At 27.4% G+C, this 24,221-nt stretch overlaps 1 protein-coding gene across 5 annotated transcripts in view; it reads left to right on the top strand.

Moving 5' to 3' along the window:
- LOC139553982 (uncharacterized) overlaps positions 1-24,221 on the top strand; it is a 70,930-nt gene that overhangs the window by 19,939 nt on the left and 26,770 nt on the right. For all 5 annotated transcript variants that reach the window (XM_071366821.1, XM_071366820.1, XM_071366823.1 and 2 more), the window contains 2 exons: positions 2,482-2,595; positions 3,658-4,420. In XM_071366821.1, the coding sequence (XP_071222922.1) occupies positions 2,482-2,595; positions 3,658-4,420 (877 nt within the window). The remainder of the gene's footprint in view (positions 1-2,481; positions 2,596-3,657; positions 4,421-24,221) is intronic.

Genomic DNA, 24,221 nt, shown 5'->3' with positions numbered 1-24,221 from the left:
GTGGCCCTGGACTAAAGCAGTAAACCCTATAGGTTGGTCTCTGTGGCCCTGGACTAAAGCAGTAAACCCTATAGGTTGGTCTCTGTGGCCCTGGACTAAAGCAGTAAACCCTACGGGTTGGTCTCTGTGGCCCTGGACTAAAGCAGTAAACCCTATAGGTTGGTCTCTGTGGCCCTGGACTAAAGCAGTAAACCCTATAGGTTGGTCTCTGTGGCCCTGGACTAAAGCAGTAAACCCTATGGGTTGGTCTCTGTGGCCCTGGACTAAAGCAGTAAACCCTATAGGTTGGTCTCTGTGGCCCTGGACTAAAGCAGTAAGCCCTATGGGTTGGTCTCTGTGGCCCTGGACTAAAGCAGTAAGCCCCATGGGTTGGTCTCTGTGGCCCTGGACTAAAGCAGTAAGCCCTATGGGTTGGTCTCTGTGGCCCTGGTCTAAAGCAGTAAGCCCTATGGGTTGGTCTCTGTGGCCCTGGACTAAAGCAGTAAACCCTATAGGTTGGTCTCTGTGGCCCTGGACTAAAGCAGTAAGCCCTATAGGTTGGTCTCTGTGGCCCTGGACTAAAGCAGTAAACCCTATAGGTTGGTCTCTGTGGCCCTGGACTAAAGCAGTAAACCCTATAGGTTGGTCTCTGTGGCCCTGGACTAAAGCAGTAAACCCTATGGGTTGGTCTCTGTGGCCCTGGACTAAAGCAGTAAACCCTATAGGTTGGTCTCTGTGGCCCTGGACTAAAGCAGTAAGCCCTATGGGTTGGTCTCTGTGGCCCTGGACTAAAGCAGTAAACCCTATAGGTTGGTCTCTGTGGCCCTGGACTAAAGCAGTAAACCCTATAGGTTGGTCTCTGTGGCCCTGGACTAAAGCAGTAAACCCTACGGGTTGGTCTCTGTGGCCCTGGACTAAAGCAGTAAACCCTATAGGTTGGTCTCTGTGGCCCTGGACTAAAGCAGTAAACCCTATAGGTTGGTCTCTGTGGCCCTGGACTAAAGCAGTAAACCCTACGGGTTGGTCTCTGTGGCCCTGGACTAAAGCAGTAAACCCTATAGGTTGGTCTCTGTGGCCCTGGACTAAAGCAGTAAACCCTATAGGTTGGTCTCTGTGGCCCTGGACTAAAGCAGTAAACCCTATGGGTTGGTCTCTGTGGCCCTGGACTAAAGCAGTAAACCCTATAGGTTGGTCTCTGTGGCCCTGGACTAAAGCAGTAAGCCCTATGGGTTGGTCTCTGTGGCCCTGGACTAAAGCAGTAAGCCCCATGGGTTGGTCTCTGTGGCCCTGGACTAAAGCAGTAAGCCCTATGGGTTGGTCTCTGTGGCCCTGGTCTAAAGCAGTAAGCCCTATGGGTTGGTCTCTGTGGCCCTGGACTAAAGCAGTAAACCCTATAGGTTGGTCTCTGTGGCCCTGGACTAAAGCAGTAAGCCCTATAGGTTGGTCTCTGTGGCCCTGGACTAAAGCAGTAAACCCTATAGGTTGGTCTCTGTGGCCCTGGACTAAAGCAGTAAACCCTATAGGTTGGTCTCTGTGGCCCTGGACTAAAGCAGTAAACCCTATGGGTTGGTCTCTGTGGCCCTGGACTAAAGCAGTAAACCCTATAGGTTGGTCTCTGTGGCCCTGGACTAAAGCAGTAAGCCCTATGGGTTGGTCTCTGTGGCCCTGGACTAAAGCAGTAAACCCTATAGGTTGGTCTCTGTGGCCCTGGACTAAAGCAGTAAACCCTATAGGTTGGTCTCTGTGGCCCTGGACTAAAGCAGTAAACCCTACGGGTTGGTCTCTGTGGCCCTGGACTAAAGCAGTAAACCCTATAGGTTGGTCTCTGTGGCCCTGGACTAAAGCAGTAAACCCTATAGGTTGGTCTCTGTGGCCCTGGACTAAAGCAGTAAACCCTATAGGTTGGTCTCTGTGGCCCTGGACTAAAGCAGTAAACCCTACGGGTTGGTCTCTGTGGCCCTGGACTAAAGCAGTAAACCCTACGGGTTGGTCTCTGTGGCCCTGGACTAAAGCAGTAAACCCTATGAGATCAGGGTTCCATTACACACAGAACCACGGAATCATTTCAGAACTAATTCACACACCAGCCACCTCCACTGCCCTCCTCCTCTATTCTCTCCTCCTCTCATCTCCTCTTCCCTCCTCCACTACTCTCCTCCACTATTCCCCTCCTCCAGTCTCCTCCTCTAATCATGTGCACACTGGGCAGCTACTCAATTTGACAGTTAATAGTCAATAAACAGGCCAAACATTTCAGAAACAAAATAATCAGACACCCATATAAAATGTATATATACATTTGAAATTCAATATAATTCAAAAAAATGTTCTCCAAATCCAAGATCCATCACGGGATTCTGTGGGAGAGATTTCAATGATCATACAGACGGTCACATAGATAGGCGGTCATATAGACTGTCATGCTTATTTTAAGATCTGCCTGAAACACGCCATATTGGAGTGTCCAGACCGTTCCCACTCAGCAGTTCCTCTGTGTTTCAGTGGCAGCTGCTCTGCCTGTCCCTGTGCCAAGTCGTGCGATCGCAGAAGCCAGCTCTGCCCTGCCACGGACACACAGAAACACAGACAGGAGTCCCGTGATGCTGCTGGGAAACGGTGAGTGTGTTTTTGTCGCCATCTGGTGGCCTGGGAGGGTAAGAGGCCTCTAGAGGCACAATGCAGAACATACACCAAGGTCATGTTCAGCAGTGAAACGTTGTCAAAAGTCGCAGATAGAAAATGGCACAAATATGTTTGTTTGCAACAAAACGTCTGCTTAAATGGCATGCATAGTATACAACAAAATGTCTGCTGAAATGGCATAGTACACAACAAAATGTCTGCTGAAATGGCATAGTATGCAACAAAATGTCTGCTGAAATGGCATAGTATACAACAAAATGTCTGCTGAAATGGCATAGTACACAACAAAATGTCTGCTGAAATGGCATAGTACACAACAAAACGTCTGCTTAAATGGCATAGTACACAACAAAACGTCTGCTTAAATGGCATGCATAGTATACAACAGAACGTCTGCTTAAATGGCATGCATAGTATGCAACAAAATGTCTGCTGAAATGGCATAGTACACAACAAAATGTCTGCTGAAATGGCATAGTACACAACAAAACGTCTGCTTAAATGGCATAGTACACAACAAAACGTCTGCTTAAATGGCATGCATAGTATACAACAGAACGTCTGCTTAAATGGCATGCATAGTATGCAACAAAATGTCTGCTGAAATGGCATAGTACACAACAAAATGTCTGCTGAAATGGCATAGTACACAACAAAACGTCTGCTTAAATGGCATAGTACACAACAAAACGTCTGCTTAAATGGCATGCATAGTATACAACAGAACGTCTGCTTAAATGGCATGCATAGTACACAACAAAACGTCTGCTTAAATGTCATGCATAGTATACAACAGAACGTCTGCTTAAATGGCATGCATAGTACACAACAAAACATCTGCTGAAATGGCATAGTACACAACAAAACGTCTGCTTAAATGGCATGCATAGTATACAACGAAATGTCTGCTGAAATGGCATAGTATGCAACAGAACGTCTGCATGTACTCTCTGTAGTTACTGGATAACAGTGTCTGCTACCTGTAAGTGGCGTTATAATTGACGTGAAGCTATTTCATGTGATCTCTCTCCCTAGAGAGGAACAACAACTAAGCTCACGTCTATCTAACTGTGCCGCTGGCTGCCAGAGCATGCCTGTTGCCTGTTGGCCTACCGGTACTGTACGGAAGAAGAGTTGTTACAGAGACAGGACAGGCGGGACCCTCCTGTCTCATCTCCATGACTCCTGTGGCCTGGCTGGACTGGTCTACGGTGGGGACATCAGCGCCTTCCTCCATACGGCACCCCCTGGGTGGGGGGACAGCGACTCTGGACAGGAGTCTCCGAGTCAGGCTACGGGGGTTAAGGGACAAGGACATGGACACGGCCCTCAGACCCCTGGTCCTCACATGGTTCAGAGAAGCACTGATGACTGTGACACGGAGGAGGACGTTGGGGACACCTCCGTGTTCGACTACTCCTCTGTCACCACCTGTAGCCCAGACGGGACCCTGAGGAGGGAGGGGGAAGCGAGTAATACCGAGGAGGACGACGAGGAAGAGGACACAGACAGTCAGGTGCCTGTTCTGTTGAAGCCCTCGTACACACAGGAGCAGCAGTCGCTGAGGGATTCACCCAGAGAACGGACGGTATGTCTGAGGTGGCAGATACCAAGGCTGCCGTACCCTTCTTCTCGAAGTCCTCGACACCAGGCAGGACCAGCGGGCCCGGAGGGACAGGGTCAGGCACCAGGACCAGCAGGACCTTATGGGAACAGAGTCATCAGCGTGACGAAGGGACCACCTCCTCTCCTCCCCACCAGTGTCTTCAGACCCATCTGGGATGAACCACCAAAACAGGTCTTTATCCATCTTTACGCAACCCTGGCTGTGTTCAATCAATATGGCACGTTGTCGTCAAGCCGCAATGCATTCTGGATCGACAGCACGTCTTTTAAAGGCTCCCAGAGATCACACTCATAGTGAATGCTACACAGATGTCGGTCCAAGCGTAAATTACGTTTAAAAAGTCAAAGTGCTGTATATCAATATATTCAGTACCATTATATCAATATATTCAGTACCATTATATCAATATATACAGTACCATTATATCAATATATTCAGTACCATTATATCAATATATTCAGTACCATTATATCAATATATACAGTACCATTATATCAATATATTCAGTACCATTATATCAATATATTCAGTACCATTATATCAATATATTCAGTACCATTATATCAATATATACAGTGCCATTATATCAATATATACAGTGCCATTATATCAATATATTCACTACCATTATATCAATATATCAATATATTCAGTACCATTATATCAATATATTCACTACCATTATATCAATATATTCACTACCATTATATCAATATATACAGTACCATTATATCAATATATTCACTACCATTATATCAATATATTCACTACCATTATATCAATATATACAGTACCATTATATCAATATATTCACTACCATTATATCAATATATCAATATATTCAGTACCGTTATATCAATATATTCAGTACCATTATATCAATATATTCAGTACCATTATATCAATATATACAGTACCATTATATCAATATATTCAGTACCATTATATCAATATATTCAGTACCATTATATCAATATATACAGTACCATTATATCAATATATTCAGTACCATTATATCAATATATTCAGTACCATTATATCAATATATTCAGTACCATTATATCAATATATACAGTGCCATTATATCAATATATACAGTGCCATTATATCAATATATTCACTACCATTATATCAATATATCAATATATTCAGTACCATTATATCAATATATTCACTACCATTATATCAATATATTCACTACCATTATATCAATATATACAGTACCATTATATCAATATATTCACTACCATTATATCAATATATTCACTACCATTATATCAATATATACAGTACCATTATATCAATATATTCACTACCATTATATCAATATATCAATATATTCAGTACCGTTATATCAATATATTCAGTACCATTATATCAATATATTCACTACCATTATATCAATATATCAATATATTCAGTACCATTATATCAATATATTCACTACCATTATATCAATATATACAGTACCATTATATCAATATATTCACTACCATTATATCAATATATACAGTACTATTATATCAATATATTCACTACCATTATATCAATATATACAGTACTATTATATCAATATATTCACTACCATTATATCAATATATACGGTACCATTATATCAATATATTCACTACCATTATATCAATATATTCAGTACCATTATATCAATATATACAGTACTATTATATCAATATATTCACTACCATTATATCAATATATACAGTACTATTATATCAATATATTCACTACCATTATATCAATATATACAGTACCATTATATCAATATATACAGTACTATTATATCAATATATCAATATATTCAGTAGCATTATATCAATATATTCACTACCATTATATCAATATATACAGTACCGTTATATCAATATATTCAGTACCATTATATCAATATATTCAGTACCATTATATCAATATATACAGTACCGTTATATCAATATATTCAGTACCGTTATATCAATATATTCACTACCGTTATATCAATATATTCAGTACCGTTATATCAATATATTCAGTACCGTTATATCAATATATACAGTACCATTATATCAATATATTCACTACCATTATATCAATATATTCACTACCATTATATCAATACATACAGTACCATTATATCAATATATTCACTACCCTTATATCCATATTTTCACTACCATTATATCAATATATACAGTACCATTATATCAATATATTCACTACCATTATATCAATATATCAATATATTCAGTACCGTTATATCAATATATTCAGTACCATTATATCAATATATTCACTACCATTATATCAATATATACAGTACCATTATATCAATATATTCAGTACCATTATATCAATATATACAGTACTATTATATCAATATATTCACTACCATTATATCAATATATACAGTACCATTATATCAATATATACAGTACTATTATATCAATATATCAATATATTCAGTACCATTATATCAATATATTCACTACCATTATATCAATATATACAGTACCATTATATCAATATATGCAGTACCGTTATATCAATATATACAGTACCGTTATATCAATATATACAGTACCGTTATATCAATATATTCAGTACCGTTATATCAATATATTCACTACCGTTATATCAATATATTCAGTACCATTATATCAATATATTCACTACCATTATATCAATATATACAGTACCATTATATCAATATATTCAGTACCATTATATCAATATATTCACTACCATTATATCAATATATTCAGTACCATTATATCAATATATTCACTACCATTATATCAATATATTCACTACCATTATATCAATATATTCACTACCATTATATCAATATATTCACTACCATTATATCAATACATACAGTACCATTATATCAATATATTCACTACCATTATATCAATATTTTCACTACCATTATATCAATATATACAGTACCATTATATCAATATATTCACTACCATTATATCAATATATCAATATATTCAGTACCGTTATATCAATATATTCAGTACCATTATATCAATATATTCACTACCATTATATCAATATATACAGTACCATTATATCAATATATTCAGTACCATTATATCAATATATTCAGCACCATTATATCAATATATACAATACTATTATATCAATATATTCACTACCATTATATCAATATATACAGTACCATTATATCAATATATACAGTACTATTATATCAATATATCAATATATTCAGTACCATTATATCAATATATTCACTACCATTATATCAATATATTCAGTACCATTATATCAATATATTCACTACCATTATATCAATATATACAGTACCATTATATCAATATATTCAGTACCGTTATATCAATATATACAGTACCGTTATATCAATATATACAGTACCGTTATATCAATATATTCACGACCGTTATATCAATATATTCACGACCGTTATATCAATATATTCACTACCGTTATATCAATATATACAGTACCATTATATCAATATATTCACTACCATTATATCAATATATCAATATATTCAGTACCGTTATATCAATATATTCACTACCATTATATCAATATATTCACTACCATTATATCAATATATACAGTACCATTATATCAATATATTCAGCACCATTATATCAATATATTCAGTACTATTATATCAATATATTCACTACCATTATATCAATATATACAGTACCATTATATCAATATATACAGTACTATTATATCAATATATCAATATATTCAGTACCATTATATCAATATATTCACTACCATTATATCAATATATACAGTACCATTATATCAATATATTCAGTACCGTTATATCAATATATACAGTACCGTTATATCAATATATACAGTACCGTTATATCAATATATTCAGTACCGTTATATCAATATATTCACGACCGTTATATCAATATATTCACTACCGTTATATCAATATATTCAGTACCATTATATCAATATATTCACTACCATTATATCAATATATAGAGTACCATTATATCAATATATTCACTACCATTATATCAATATATTCAGTACCATTATATCAATATATTCACTACCATTATATCAATATATTCACTACCATTATATCAATATATTCACTACCATTATATCAATATATTCACTACCATTATATCAATACATACAGTACCATTATATCAATATATTCACTACCATTATATCAATATTTTCACTACCATTATATCAATATATACAGTACCATTATATCAATATATTCACTACCATTATATCAATATATCAATATATTCAGTACCGTTATATCAATATATTCAGTACCATTATATCAATATATTCACTACCATTATATCAATATATCAATATATTCAGTACCGTTATATCAATATATTCAGTACCATTATATCAATATATACAGTACCGTTATATCAATATATTCAGTACCGTTATATCAATATATTCACTACCATTATATCAATATATACAGTACCGTTATATCAATATATTCAGTACCGTTATATCAATATATTCACTACCATTATATCAATATATACAGTACCGTTATATCAATATATTCAGTACCGTTATATCAATATATTCACTACCGTTATATCAATATATTCAGTACCATTATATCAATATATTCACTACCATTATATCAATATATTCACTACCATTATATCAATATATACAGTACCGTTATATCAATATATTCAGTACCGTTATATCAATATATCAATATATTCAGTACCATTATATCAATATATACAGTACCATTATATCAATATATCAATATATTCAGTACCATTATATCAATATATACAGTACCATTATATCAATATATACATTACCATTATATCAATATATACAGTACCATTATATCAATATATACAGTACCATTATATCAATATATTCACTACCATTATATCAATATATCAATATATTCAGTACCGTTATATCAATATATTCAGTACCATTATATCAATATATTCATTACCATTATATCAATATATCAATATATTCAGTACCATTATATCAATATATTCACTACCATTATATCAATATATACAGTACCATTATATCAATATATTCACTACCATTATATCAATATATACAGTACTATTATATCAATATATTCACTACCATTATATCAATATATACAGTACTATTATATCAATATATTCACTACCATTATATCAATATATACGGTACCATTATATCAATATATTCACTACCATTATATCAATATATTCAGTACCATTATATCAATATATACAGTACTATTATATCAATATATTCACTACCATTATATCAATATATACGGTACCATTATATCAATATATTCACTACCATTATATCAATATATTCAGTACCATTATATCAATATATACAGTACTATTATATCAATATATTCACTACCATTATATCAATATATACAGTACCATTATATCAATATATACAGTACTATTATATCAATATATCAATATATTCAGTAGCATTATATCAATATATTCACTACCATTATATCAATATATACAGTACCGTTATATCAATATATTCAGTACCATTATATCAATATATTCACTACCATTATATCAATATATACAGTACCGTTATATCAATATATTCAGTACCGTTATATCAATATATTCACTACCGTTATATCAATATATTCAGTACCGTTATATCAATATATACAGTACTATTATATCAATATATTCACTACCATTATATCAATATATACAGTACTATTATATCAATATATTCACTACCATTATATCAATATATACGGTACCATTATATCAATATATTCACTACCATTATATCAATATATTCAGTACCATTATATCAATATATACAGTACTATTATATCAATATATTCACTACCATTATATCAATATATACAGTACCATTATATCAATATATACAGTACTATTATATCAATATATCAATATATTCAGTAGCATTATATCAATATATTCACTACCATTATATCAATATATACAGTACCGTTATATCAATATATTCAGTACCATTATATCAATATATTCACTACCATTATATCAATATATACAGTACCGTTATATCAATATATTCAGTACCGTTATATCAATATATTCACTACCGTTATATCAATATATTCAGTACCGTTATATCAATATATTCAGTACCATTATATCAATATATACAGTACCATTATATCAATATATTCACTACCATTATATCAATATATTCACTACCATTATATCAATACATACAGTACCATTATATCAATATATTCACTACCCTTATATCAATATTTTCACTACCATTATATCAATATATACAGTACCATTATATCAATATATCAATATATTCAGTACCGTTATATCAATATATTCAGTACCATTATATCAATATATTCACTACCATTATATCAATATATACAGTACCATTATATCAATATATTCAGTACCATTATATCAATATATTCAGTACCATTATATCAATATATACAGTACTATTATATCAATATATTCACTACCATTATATCAATATATACAGTACCATTATATCAATATATACAGTACTATTATATCAATATATCAATATATTCAGTACCATTATATCAATATATTCACTACCATTATATCAATATATACAGTACCATTATATCAATATATTCAGTACCGTTATATCAATATATACAGTACCGTTATATCAATATATACAGTACCGTTATATCAATATATTCAGTACCGTTATATCAATATATTCACTACCGTTATATCAATATATTCAGTACCATTATATCAATATATTCACTACCATTATATCAATATATACAGTACCATTATATCAATATATCCAGTACCATTATATCAATATATTCACTACCATTATATCAATATATTCACTACCATTATATCAATATATCCAGTACCATTATATCAATATATTCACTACCATTATATCAATATATTCACTACCATTATATCAATATATTCACTACCATTATATCAATATATTCACTACCATTATATCAATACATACAGTACCATTATATCAATATATTCACTACCATTATATCAATATTTTCACTACCATTATATCAATATATACAGTACCATTATATCAATATATTCACTACCATTATATCAATATATCAATATATTCAGTACCGTTATATCAATATATTCAGTACCATTATATCAATATATTCACTACCATTATATCAATATATCAATATATTCAGTACCGTTATATCAATATATTCAGTACCATTATATCAATATATTCACTACCATTATATCAATATATACAGTACCATTATATCAATATATTCACTACCATTATATCAATATATTCAGTACCATTATATCAATATATACAGTACTATTATATCAATATATTCACTACCATTATATCAATATATACAGTACCATTATATCAATATATTCAGTACCATTATATCAATATATTCACTACCATTATATCAATATATTCAGTACCATTATATCAATATATTCACTACCATTATATCAATATATACAGTACCATTATATCAATATATTCAGTACCGTTATATCAATATATACAGTACCGTTATATCAATATATACAGTACCGTTATATCAATATATTCACGACCGTTATATCAATATATTCACGACCGTTATATCAATATATTCACTACCGTTATATCAATATATACAGTACCATTATATCAATATATTCACTACCATTATATCAATATATCAATATATTCAGTACCGTTATATCAATATATTCACTACCATTATATCAATATATTCACTACCATTATATCAATATATACAGTACCATTATATCAATATATTCAGCACCATTATATCAATATATTCAGTACTATTATATCAATATATTCACTACCATTATATCAATATATACAGTACCATTATATCAATATATACAGTACTATTATATCAATATATCAATATATTCAGTACCATTATATCAATATATTCACTACCATTATATCAATATATACAGTACCATTATATCAATATATTCAGTACCGTTATATCAATATATACAGTACCGTTATATCAATATATACAGTACCGTTATATCAATATATTCAGTACCGTTATATCAATATATTCACGACCGTTATATCAATATATTCACTACCGTTATATCAATATATTCAGTACCATTATATCAATATATTCACTACCATTATATCAATATATAGAGTACCATTATATCAATATATTCACTACCATTATATCAATATATTCAGTACCATTATATCAATATATTCACTACCATTATATCAATATATTCACTACCATTATATCAATATATTCACTACCATTATATCAATATATTCACTACCATTATATCAATACATACAGTACCATTATATCAATATATTCACTACCATTATATCAATATTTTCACTACCATTATATCAATATATACAGTACCATTATATCAATATATTCACTACCATTATATCAATATATCAATATATTCAGTACCGTTATATCAATATATTCAGTACCATTATATCAATATATTCACTACCATTATATCAATATATCAATATATTCAGTACCGTTATATCAATATATTCAGTACCATTATATCAATATATACAGTACCGTTATATCAATATATTCAGTACCGTTATATCAATATATTCACTACCATTATATCAATATATACAGTACCGTTATATCAATATATTCAGTACCGTTATATCAATATATTCACTACCATTATATCAATATATACAGTACCGTTATATCAATATATTCAGTACCGTTATATCAATATATTCACTACCGTTATATCAATATATTCAGTACCATTATATCAATATATTCACTACCATTATATCAATATATTCACTACCATTATATCAATATATACAGTACCGTTATATCAATATATTCAGTACCGTTATATCAATATATCAATATATTCAGTACCATTATATCAATATATACAGTACCATTATATCAATATATACATTACCATTATATCAATATATACAGTACCATTATATCAATATATACAGTACCATTATATCAATATATTCACTACCATTATATCAATATATCAATATATTCAGTACCGTTATATCAATATATTCAGTACCATTATATCAATATATTCACTACCATTATATCAATATATCAATATATTCAGTACCATTATATCAATATATTCACTACCATTATATCAATATATACAGTACCATTATATCAATATATTCACTACCATTATATCAATATATACAGTACTATTATATCAATATATTCACTACCATTATATCAATATATACAGTACTATTATATCAATATATTCACTACCATTATATCAATATATACGGTACCATTATATCAATATATTCACTACCATTATATCAATATATTCAGTACCATTATATCAATATATACAGTACTATTATATCAATATATTCACTACCATTATATCAATATATACGGTACCATTATATCAATATATTCACTACCATTATATCAATATATTCAGTACCATTATATCAATATATACAGTACTATTATATCAATATATTCACTACCATTATATCAATATATACAGTACCATTATATCAATATATACAGTACTATTATATCAATATATCAATATATTCAGTAGCATTATATCAATATATTCACTACCATTATATCAATATATACAGTACCGTTATATCAATATATTCAGTACCATTATATCAATATATTCACTACCATTATATCAATATATACAGTACCGTTATATCAATATATTCAGTACCGTTATATCAATATATTCACTACCGTTATATCAATATATTCAGTACCGTTATATCAATATATACAGTACTATTATATCAATATATTCACTACCATTATATCAATATATACAGTACTATTATATCAATATATTCACTACCATTATATCAATATATACGGTACCATTATATCAATATATTCACTACCATTATATCAATATATTCAGTACCATTATATCAATATATACAGTACTATTATATCAATATATTCACTACCATTATATCAATATATACAGTACCATTATATCAATATATACAGTACTATTATATCAATATATCAATATATTCAGTAGCATTATATCAATATATTCACTACCATTATATCAATATATACAGTACCGTTATATCAATATATTCAGTACCATTATATCAATATATTCACTACCATTATATCAATATATACAGTACCGTTATATCAATATATTCAGTACCGTTATATCAATATATTCACTACCGTTATATCAATATATTCAGTACCGTTATATCAATATATTCAGTACCATTATATCAATATATACAGTACCATTATATCAATATATTCACTACCATTATATCAATATATTCACTACCATTATATCAATACATACAGTACCATTATATCAATATATTCACTACCCTTATATCAATATTTTCACTACCATTATATCAATATATACAGTACCATTATATCAATATATTCACTACCATTATATCAATATATCAATATATTCAGTACCGTTATATCAATATATTCAGTACCATTATATCAATATATTCACTACCATTATATCAATATATACAGTACCATTATATCAATATATTCAGTACCATTATATCAATATATTCAGTACCATTATATCAATATATACAGTACTATTATATCAATATATTCACTACCATTATATCAATATATACAGTACCATTATATCAATATATACAGTACTATTATATCAATATATCAATATATTCAGTACCATTATATCAATATATTCACTACCATTATATCAATATATACAGTACCATTATATCAATATATTCAGTACCGTTATATCAATATATACAGTACCGTTATATCAATATATACAGTACCGTTATATCAATATATTCAGTACCGTTATATCAATATATTCACTACCGTTATATCAATATATTCAGTACCATTATATCAATATATTCACTACCATTATATCAATATATACAGTACCATTATATCAATATATCCAGTACCATTATATCAATATATTCACTACCATTATATCAATATATTCACTACCATTATATCAATATATCCAGTACCATTATATCAATATATTCACTACCATTATATCAATATATTCACTACCATTATATCAATATATTCACTACCATTATATCAATATATTCACTACCATTATATCAATACATACAGTACCATTATATCAATATATTCACTACCATTATATCAATATTTTCACTACCATTATATCAATATATACAGTACCATTATATCAATATATTCACTACCATTATATCAATATATCAATATATTCAGTACCGTTATATCAATATATTCAGTACCATTATATCAATATATTCACTACCATTATATCAATATATCAATATATTCAGTACCGTTATATCAATATATTCAGTACCATTATATCAATATATTCACTACCATTATATCAATATATACAGTACCATTATATCAATATATTCACTACCATTATATCAATATATTCAGTACCATTATATCAATATATACAGTACTATTATATCAATATATTCACTACCATTATATCAATATATACAGTACCATTATATCAATATATACAGTACTATTATATCAATATATCAATATATTCAGTACCATTATATCAATATATTCACTACCATTATATCAATATATACAGTACCGTTATATCAATATATTCAGTACCGTTATATCAATATATTCACTACCATTATATCAATATATACAGTACCGTTATATCAATATATTCAGTACCGTTATATCAATATATTCACTACCATTATATCAATATATACAGTACCGTTATATCAATATATTCAGTACCGTTATATCAATATATTCACTACCGTTATATCAATATATTCAGTACCATTATATCAATATATTCACTACCATTATATCAATATATTCACTACCATTATATCAATATATACAGTACCGTTATATCAATATATTCAGTACCGTTATATCAATATATCAATATATTCAGTACCATTATATCAATATATACAGTACCATTATATCAATATATACATTACCATTATATCAATATATACAGTACCATTATATCAATATATACAGTACCATTATATCAATATATTCAGTACCATTATATCAATATATTCAGTACCATTATATCAATATATTCAGTACCATTATATCAATATATACAGTACCATTATATCAATATATTCACTACCATTATATCAATATATTCACTACCATTATATCAATATATACAGTACCATTATATCAATATATTCACTACCATTATATCAATATATCAATATATTCAGTACCGTTATATCAATATATTCAGTACCATTATATCAATATATTCACTACCATTATATCAATATATCAATATATTCAGTACCGTTATATCAATATATTCAGTACCATTATATCAATATATTCACTACCATTATATCAATATATACAGTACCATTATATCAATATATACAGTACCATTATATCAATATATACAGTACCATTATATCAATATATTCACTACCATTATATCAATATATACAGTACCATTATATCAATATATTCACTACCATTATATCAATATATTCACTACCATTATATCAATATATACAGTACCATTATATCAATATATTCACTACCATTATATCAATATATTCACTACCATTATATCAATATATCAATATATTCAGTACCGTTATATCAATATATTCAGTACCATTATATCAATATATTCACTACCATTATATCAATATATCAATATATTCAGTACCATTATATCAATATATTCACTACCATTATATCAATATATACAGTACCATTATATCAATATATACAGTACCATTATATCAATATATTCACTACCATTATATCAATATATACAGTACCATTATATCAATATATTCACTACCATTATATCAATATATTCAGTACCATTATATCAATATATTCACTACCATTATATCAATATATACAGTACCATTATATCAATATATACAGTACCATTATATCAATATATACAGTACCATTATATCAATATATTCACTACCATTATATCAATATATACAGTACCATTATATCAATATATTCACTACCATTATATCAATATATTCACTACCATTATATCAATATATACAGTACCATTATATCAATATATTCACTACCATTATATCAATATATTCACTACCATTATATCAATATATCAATATATTCAGTACCGTTATATCAATATATTCAGTACCATTATATCAATATATTCACTACCATTATATCAATATATCAATATATTCAGTACCATTATATCAATATATTCACTACCATTATATCAATATATTCACTACCATTATATCAATATATACAGTACCGTTATATCAATATATTCAGTACCGTTATATCAATATATTCACTACCGTTATATCAATATATTCAGTACCGTTATATCAATATATTCAGTACCATTATATCAATATATACAGTACCATTATATCAATATATTCACTACCATTATATCAATATATTCACTACCATTATATCAATACATACAGTACCATTATATCAATATATTCACTACCCTTATATCAATATTTTCACTACCATTATATCAATATATACAGTACCATTATATCAATATATTCACTACCATTATATCAATATATCAATATATTCAGTACCGTTATATCAATATATTCAGTACCATTATATCAATATATTCACTACCATTATATCAATATATTCAGTACCATTATATCAATATATACAGTACTATTATATCAATATATTCACTACCATTATATCAATATATACAGTACCATTATATCAATATATACAGTACTATTATATCAATATATCAATATATTCAGTACCATTATATCAATATATTCACTACCATTATATCAATATATACAGTACCGTTATATCAATATATTCAGTACCGTTATATCAATATATTCACTACCATTATATCAATATATACAGTACCGTTATATCAATATATTCAGTACCGTTATATCAATATATTCACTACCATTATATCAATATATACAGTACCGTTATATCAATATATTCAGTACCGTTATATCAATATATTCACTACCGTTATATCAATATATTCAGTACCATTATATCAATATATTCACTACCATTATATCAATATATTCACTACCATTATATCAATATATACAGTACCGTTATATCAATATATTCAGTACCGTTATATCAATATATCAATATATTCAGTACCATTATATCAATATATACAGTACCATTATATCAATATATACATTACCATTATATCAATATATACAGTACCATTATATCAATATATACAGTACCATTATATCAATATATTCAGTACCATTATATCAATATATTCAGTACCATTATATCAATATATTCAGTACCATTATATCAATATATACAGTACCATTATATCAATATATTCACTACCATTATATCAATATATTCACTACCATTATATCAATATATACAGTACCATTATATCAATATATTCACTACCATTATATCAATATATCAATATATTCAGTACCGTTATATCAATATATTCAGTACCATTATATCAATATATTCACTACCATTATATCAATATTTTCACTACCATTATATCAATATATACAGTACCATTATATCAATATATTCACTACCATTATATCAATATATCAATATATTCAGTACCGTTATATCAATATATTCAGTACCATTATATCAATATATTCACTACCATTATATCAATATATCAATATATTCAGTACCGTTATATCAATATATTCAGTACCATTATATCAATATATACAGTACCGTTATATCAATATATTCAGTACCGTTATATCAATATATTCACTACCATTATATCAATATATACAGTACCGTTATATCAATATATTCAGTACCAATATATCAATATATTCACTACCATTATATCAATATATACAGTACCGTTATATCAATATATTCAGTACCGTTATATCAATATATTCACTACCGTTATATCAATATATTCAGTACCATTATATCAATATATTCACTACCATTATATCAATATATTCACTACCATTATATCAATATATACAGTACCGTTATATCAATATATTCAGTACCGTTATATCAATATATCAATATATTCAGTACCATTATATCAATATATACAGTACCATTATATCAATATATACATTACCATTATATCAATATATACAGTACCATTATATCAATATATACAGTACCATTATATCAATATATTCACTACCATTATATCAATATATCAATATATTCAGTACCGTTATATCAATATATTCAGTACCATTATATCAATATATTCACTACCATTATATCAATATATCAATATATTCAGTACCATTATATCAATATATTCACTACCATTATATCAATATATACAGTACCATTATATCAATATATTCACTACCATTATATCAATATATACAGTACTATTATATCAATATATTCACTACCATTATATCAATATATACAGTACTATTATATCAATATATTCACTACCATTATATCAATATATACGGTACCATTATATCAATATATTCACTACCATTATATCAATATATTCAGTACCATTATATCAATATATACAGTACTATTATATCAATATATTCACTACCATTATATCAATATATACAGTACCATTATATCAATATATACAGTACTATTATATCAATATATCAATATATTCAGTAGCATTATATCAATATATTCACTACCATTATATCAATATATACAGTACCGTTATATCAATATATTCAGTACCATTATATCAATATATTCACTACCATTATATCAATATATACAGTACCGTTATATCAATATATTCAGTACCGTTATATCAATATATTCACTACCGTTATATCAATATATTCAGTACCGTTATATCAATATATTCAGTACCATTATATCAATATATACAGTACCATTATATCAATATATTCACTACCATTATATCAATATATTCACTACCATTATATCAATACATACAGTACCATTATATCAATATATTCACTACCCTTATATCAATATTTTCACTACCATTATATCAATATATACAGTACCATTATATCAATATATTCACTACCATTATATCAATATATCAATATATTCAGTACCGTTATATCAATATATTCAGTACCATTATATCAATATATTCACTACCATTATATCAATATATACAGTACCATTATATCAATATATTCAGTACCATTATATCAATATATTCAGTACCATTATATCAATATATACAGTACTATTATATCAATATATTCACTACCATTATATCAATATATACAGTACCATTATATCAATATATACAGTACTATTATATCAATATATACAGTACTATTATATCAATATATCAATATATTCAGTACCATTATATCAATATATTCACTACCATTATATCAATATATACAGTACCATTATATCAATATATTCAGTACCGTTATATCAATATATACAGTACCGTTATATCAATATATACAGTACCGTTATATCAATATATTCAGTACCGTTATATCAATATATTCAGTACCGTTATATCAATATATTCACTACCGTTATATCAATATATTCAGTACCATTATATCAATATATTCACTACCATTATATCAATATATTCACTACCATTATATCAATATATACAGTACCGTTATATCAATATATTCAGTACCGTTATATCAATATATCAATATATTCAGTACCATTATATCAATATATACAGTACCATTATATCAATATATACATTACCATTATATCAATATATACAGTACCATTATATCAATATATTCACTACCATTATATCAATATATCAATATATTCAGTACCGTTATATCAATATATTCAGTACCATTATATCAATATATTCACTACCATTATATCAATATATCAATATATTCAGTACCATTATATCAATATATTCACTACCATTATATCAATATATACAGTACCATTATATCAATATATTCACTACCATTATATCAATATATACAGTACTATTATATCAATATATTCACTACCATTATATCAATATATACAGTACTATTATATCAATATATTCACTACCATTATATCAATATATACGGTACCATTATATCAATATATTCACTACCATTATATCAATATATACAGTACTATTATATCAATATATTCACTACCATTATATCAATATATTCACTACCATTATATCAATATATCAATATATTCACTACCATTATATCAATATATTCAGTACCATTATATCAATATATACAGTACTATTATATCAATATATTCACTACCATTATATCAATATATACAGTACCATTATATCAATATATCAATATATTCAGTACCGTTATATCAATATATTCAGTACCATTATATCAATATATTCACTACCATTATATCAATATATACAGTACCATTATATCAATATATTCAGTACCATTATATCAATATATTCACTACCATTATATCAATATATACAGTACCATTATATCAATATATTCACTACCATTATATCAATATATACAGTACTATTATATCAATATATTCACTACCATTATATCAATATATACAGTACTATTATATCAATATATTCACTACCATTATATCAATATATACGGTACCATTATATCAATATATTCACTACCATTATATCAATATATTCAGTACCATTATATCAATATATACAGTACTATTATATCAATATATTCACTACCATTATATCAATATATACAGTACCATTATATCAATATATCAATATATTCAGTACCGTTATATCAATATATTCAGTACCATTATATCAATATATTCACTACCACTATATCAATATATACAGTACCATTATATCAATATATTCAGTACCATTATATCAATATATTCAGTACCATTATATCAATATATACAGTACTATTATATCAATATATTCACTACCATTATATCAATATATACAGTACCATTATATCAATATATACAGTACTATTATATCAATATATACAGTACTATTATATCAATATATCAATATATTCAGTACCATTATATCAATATATTCACTACCATTATATCAATATATACAGTACCATTATATCAATATATTCAGTACCGTTATATCAATATATACAGTACCGTTATATCAATATATACAGTACCGTTATATCAATATATTCAGTACCGTTATATCAATATATTCAGTACCGTTATATCAATATATTCACTACCGTTATATCAATATATTCAGTACCATTATATCAATATATTCACTACCATTATATCAATATATTCACTACCATTATATCAATATATACAGTACCGTTATATCAATATATTCAGTACCGTTATATCAATATATCAATATATTCAGTACCATTATATCAATATATACAGTACCATTATATCAATATATACATTACCATTATATCAATATATACAGTACCATTATATCAATATATTCACTACCATTATATCAATATATCAATATATTCAGTACCGTTATATCAATATATTCAGTACCATTATATCAATATATTCACTACCATTATATCAATATATCAATATATTCAGTACCATTATATCAATATATTCACTACCATTATATCAATATATACAGTACCATTATATCAATATATTCACTACCATTATATCAATATATACAGTACTATTATATCAATATATTCACTACCATTATATCAATATATACAGTACTATTATATCAATATATTCACTACCATTATATCAATATATACGGTACCATTATATCAATATATTCACTACCATTATATCAATATATTCAGTACCATTATATCAATATATACAGTACTATTATATCAATATATTCACTACCATTATATCAATATATACACTACCATTATATCAATATATACAGTACTATTATATCAATATATCAATATATTCAGTAGCATTATATCAATATATTCACTACCATTATATCAATATATACAGTACCGTTATATCAATATATTCAGTACCATTATATCAATATATTCACTACCATTATATCAATATATACAGTACCGTTATATCAATATATTCAGTACCGTTATATCAATATATTCACTACCGTTATATCAATATATTCAGTACCGTTATATCAATATATTCAGTACCATTATATCAATATATACAGGACCATTATATCAATATATTCACTACCATTATATCAATATATTCACTACCATTATATCAATATATACAGTACCATTATATCAATATATTCACTACCATTATATCAATATATACAGTACTATTATATCAATATATTCACTACCATTATATCAATATATACAGTACTATTATATCAATATATTCACTACCATTATATCAATATATACGGTACCATTATATCAATATATTCACTACCATTATATCAATATATTCAGTACCATTATATCAATATATACAGTACTATTATATCAATATATTCACTACCATTATATCAATATATACAGTACCATTATATCAATATATACAGTACTATTATATCAATATATCAATATATTCAGTAGCATTATATCAATATATTCACTACCATTATATCAATATATACAGTACCGTTATATCAATATATTCAGTACCATTATATCAATATATTCACTACCATTATATCAATATATACAGTACCATTATATCAATATATTCACTACCCTTATATCAATATTTTCACTACCATTATATCAATATATACAGTACCATTATATCAATATATTCACTACCATTATATCAATATATCAATATATTCAGTACCGTTATATCAATATATTCAGTACCATTATATCAATATATTCACTACCATTATATCAATATATACAGTACCATTATATCAATATATTCAGTACCATTATATCAATATATTCAGTACCATTATATCAATATATACAGTACTATTATATCAATATATTCACTACCATTATATCAATATATACA

This window comes from Salvelinus alpinus, chromosome 25, assembly GCF_045679555.1.
Source record: "Salvelinus alpinus chromosome 25, SLU_Salpinus.1, whole genome shotgun sequence".
Lineage (NCBI taxonomy): Eukaryota > Metazoa > Chordata > Actinopteri > Salmoniformes > Salmonidae > Salvelinus > Salvelinus alpinus.
The sequence above is the reverse complement of the archived record's forward strand: the minus strand, read 5'-3'. Positions and strand labels throughout refer to the sequence as shown.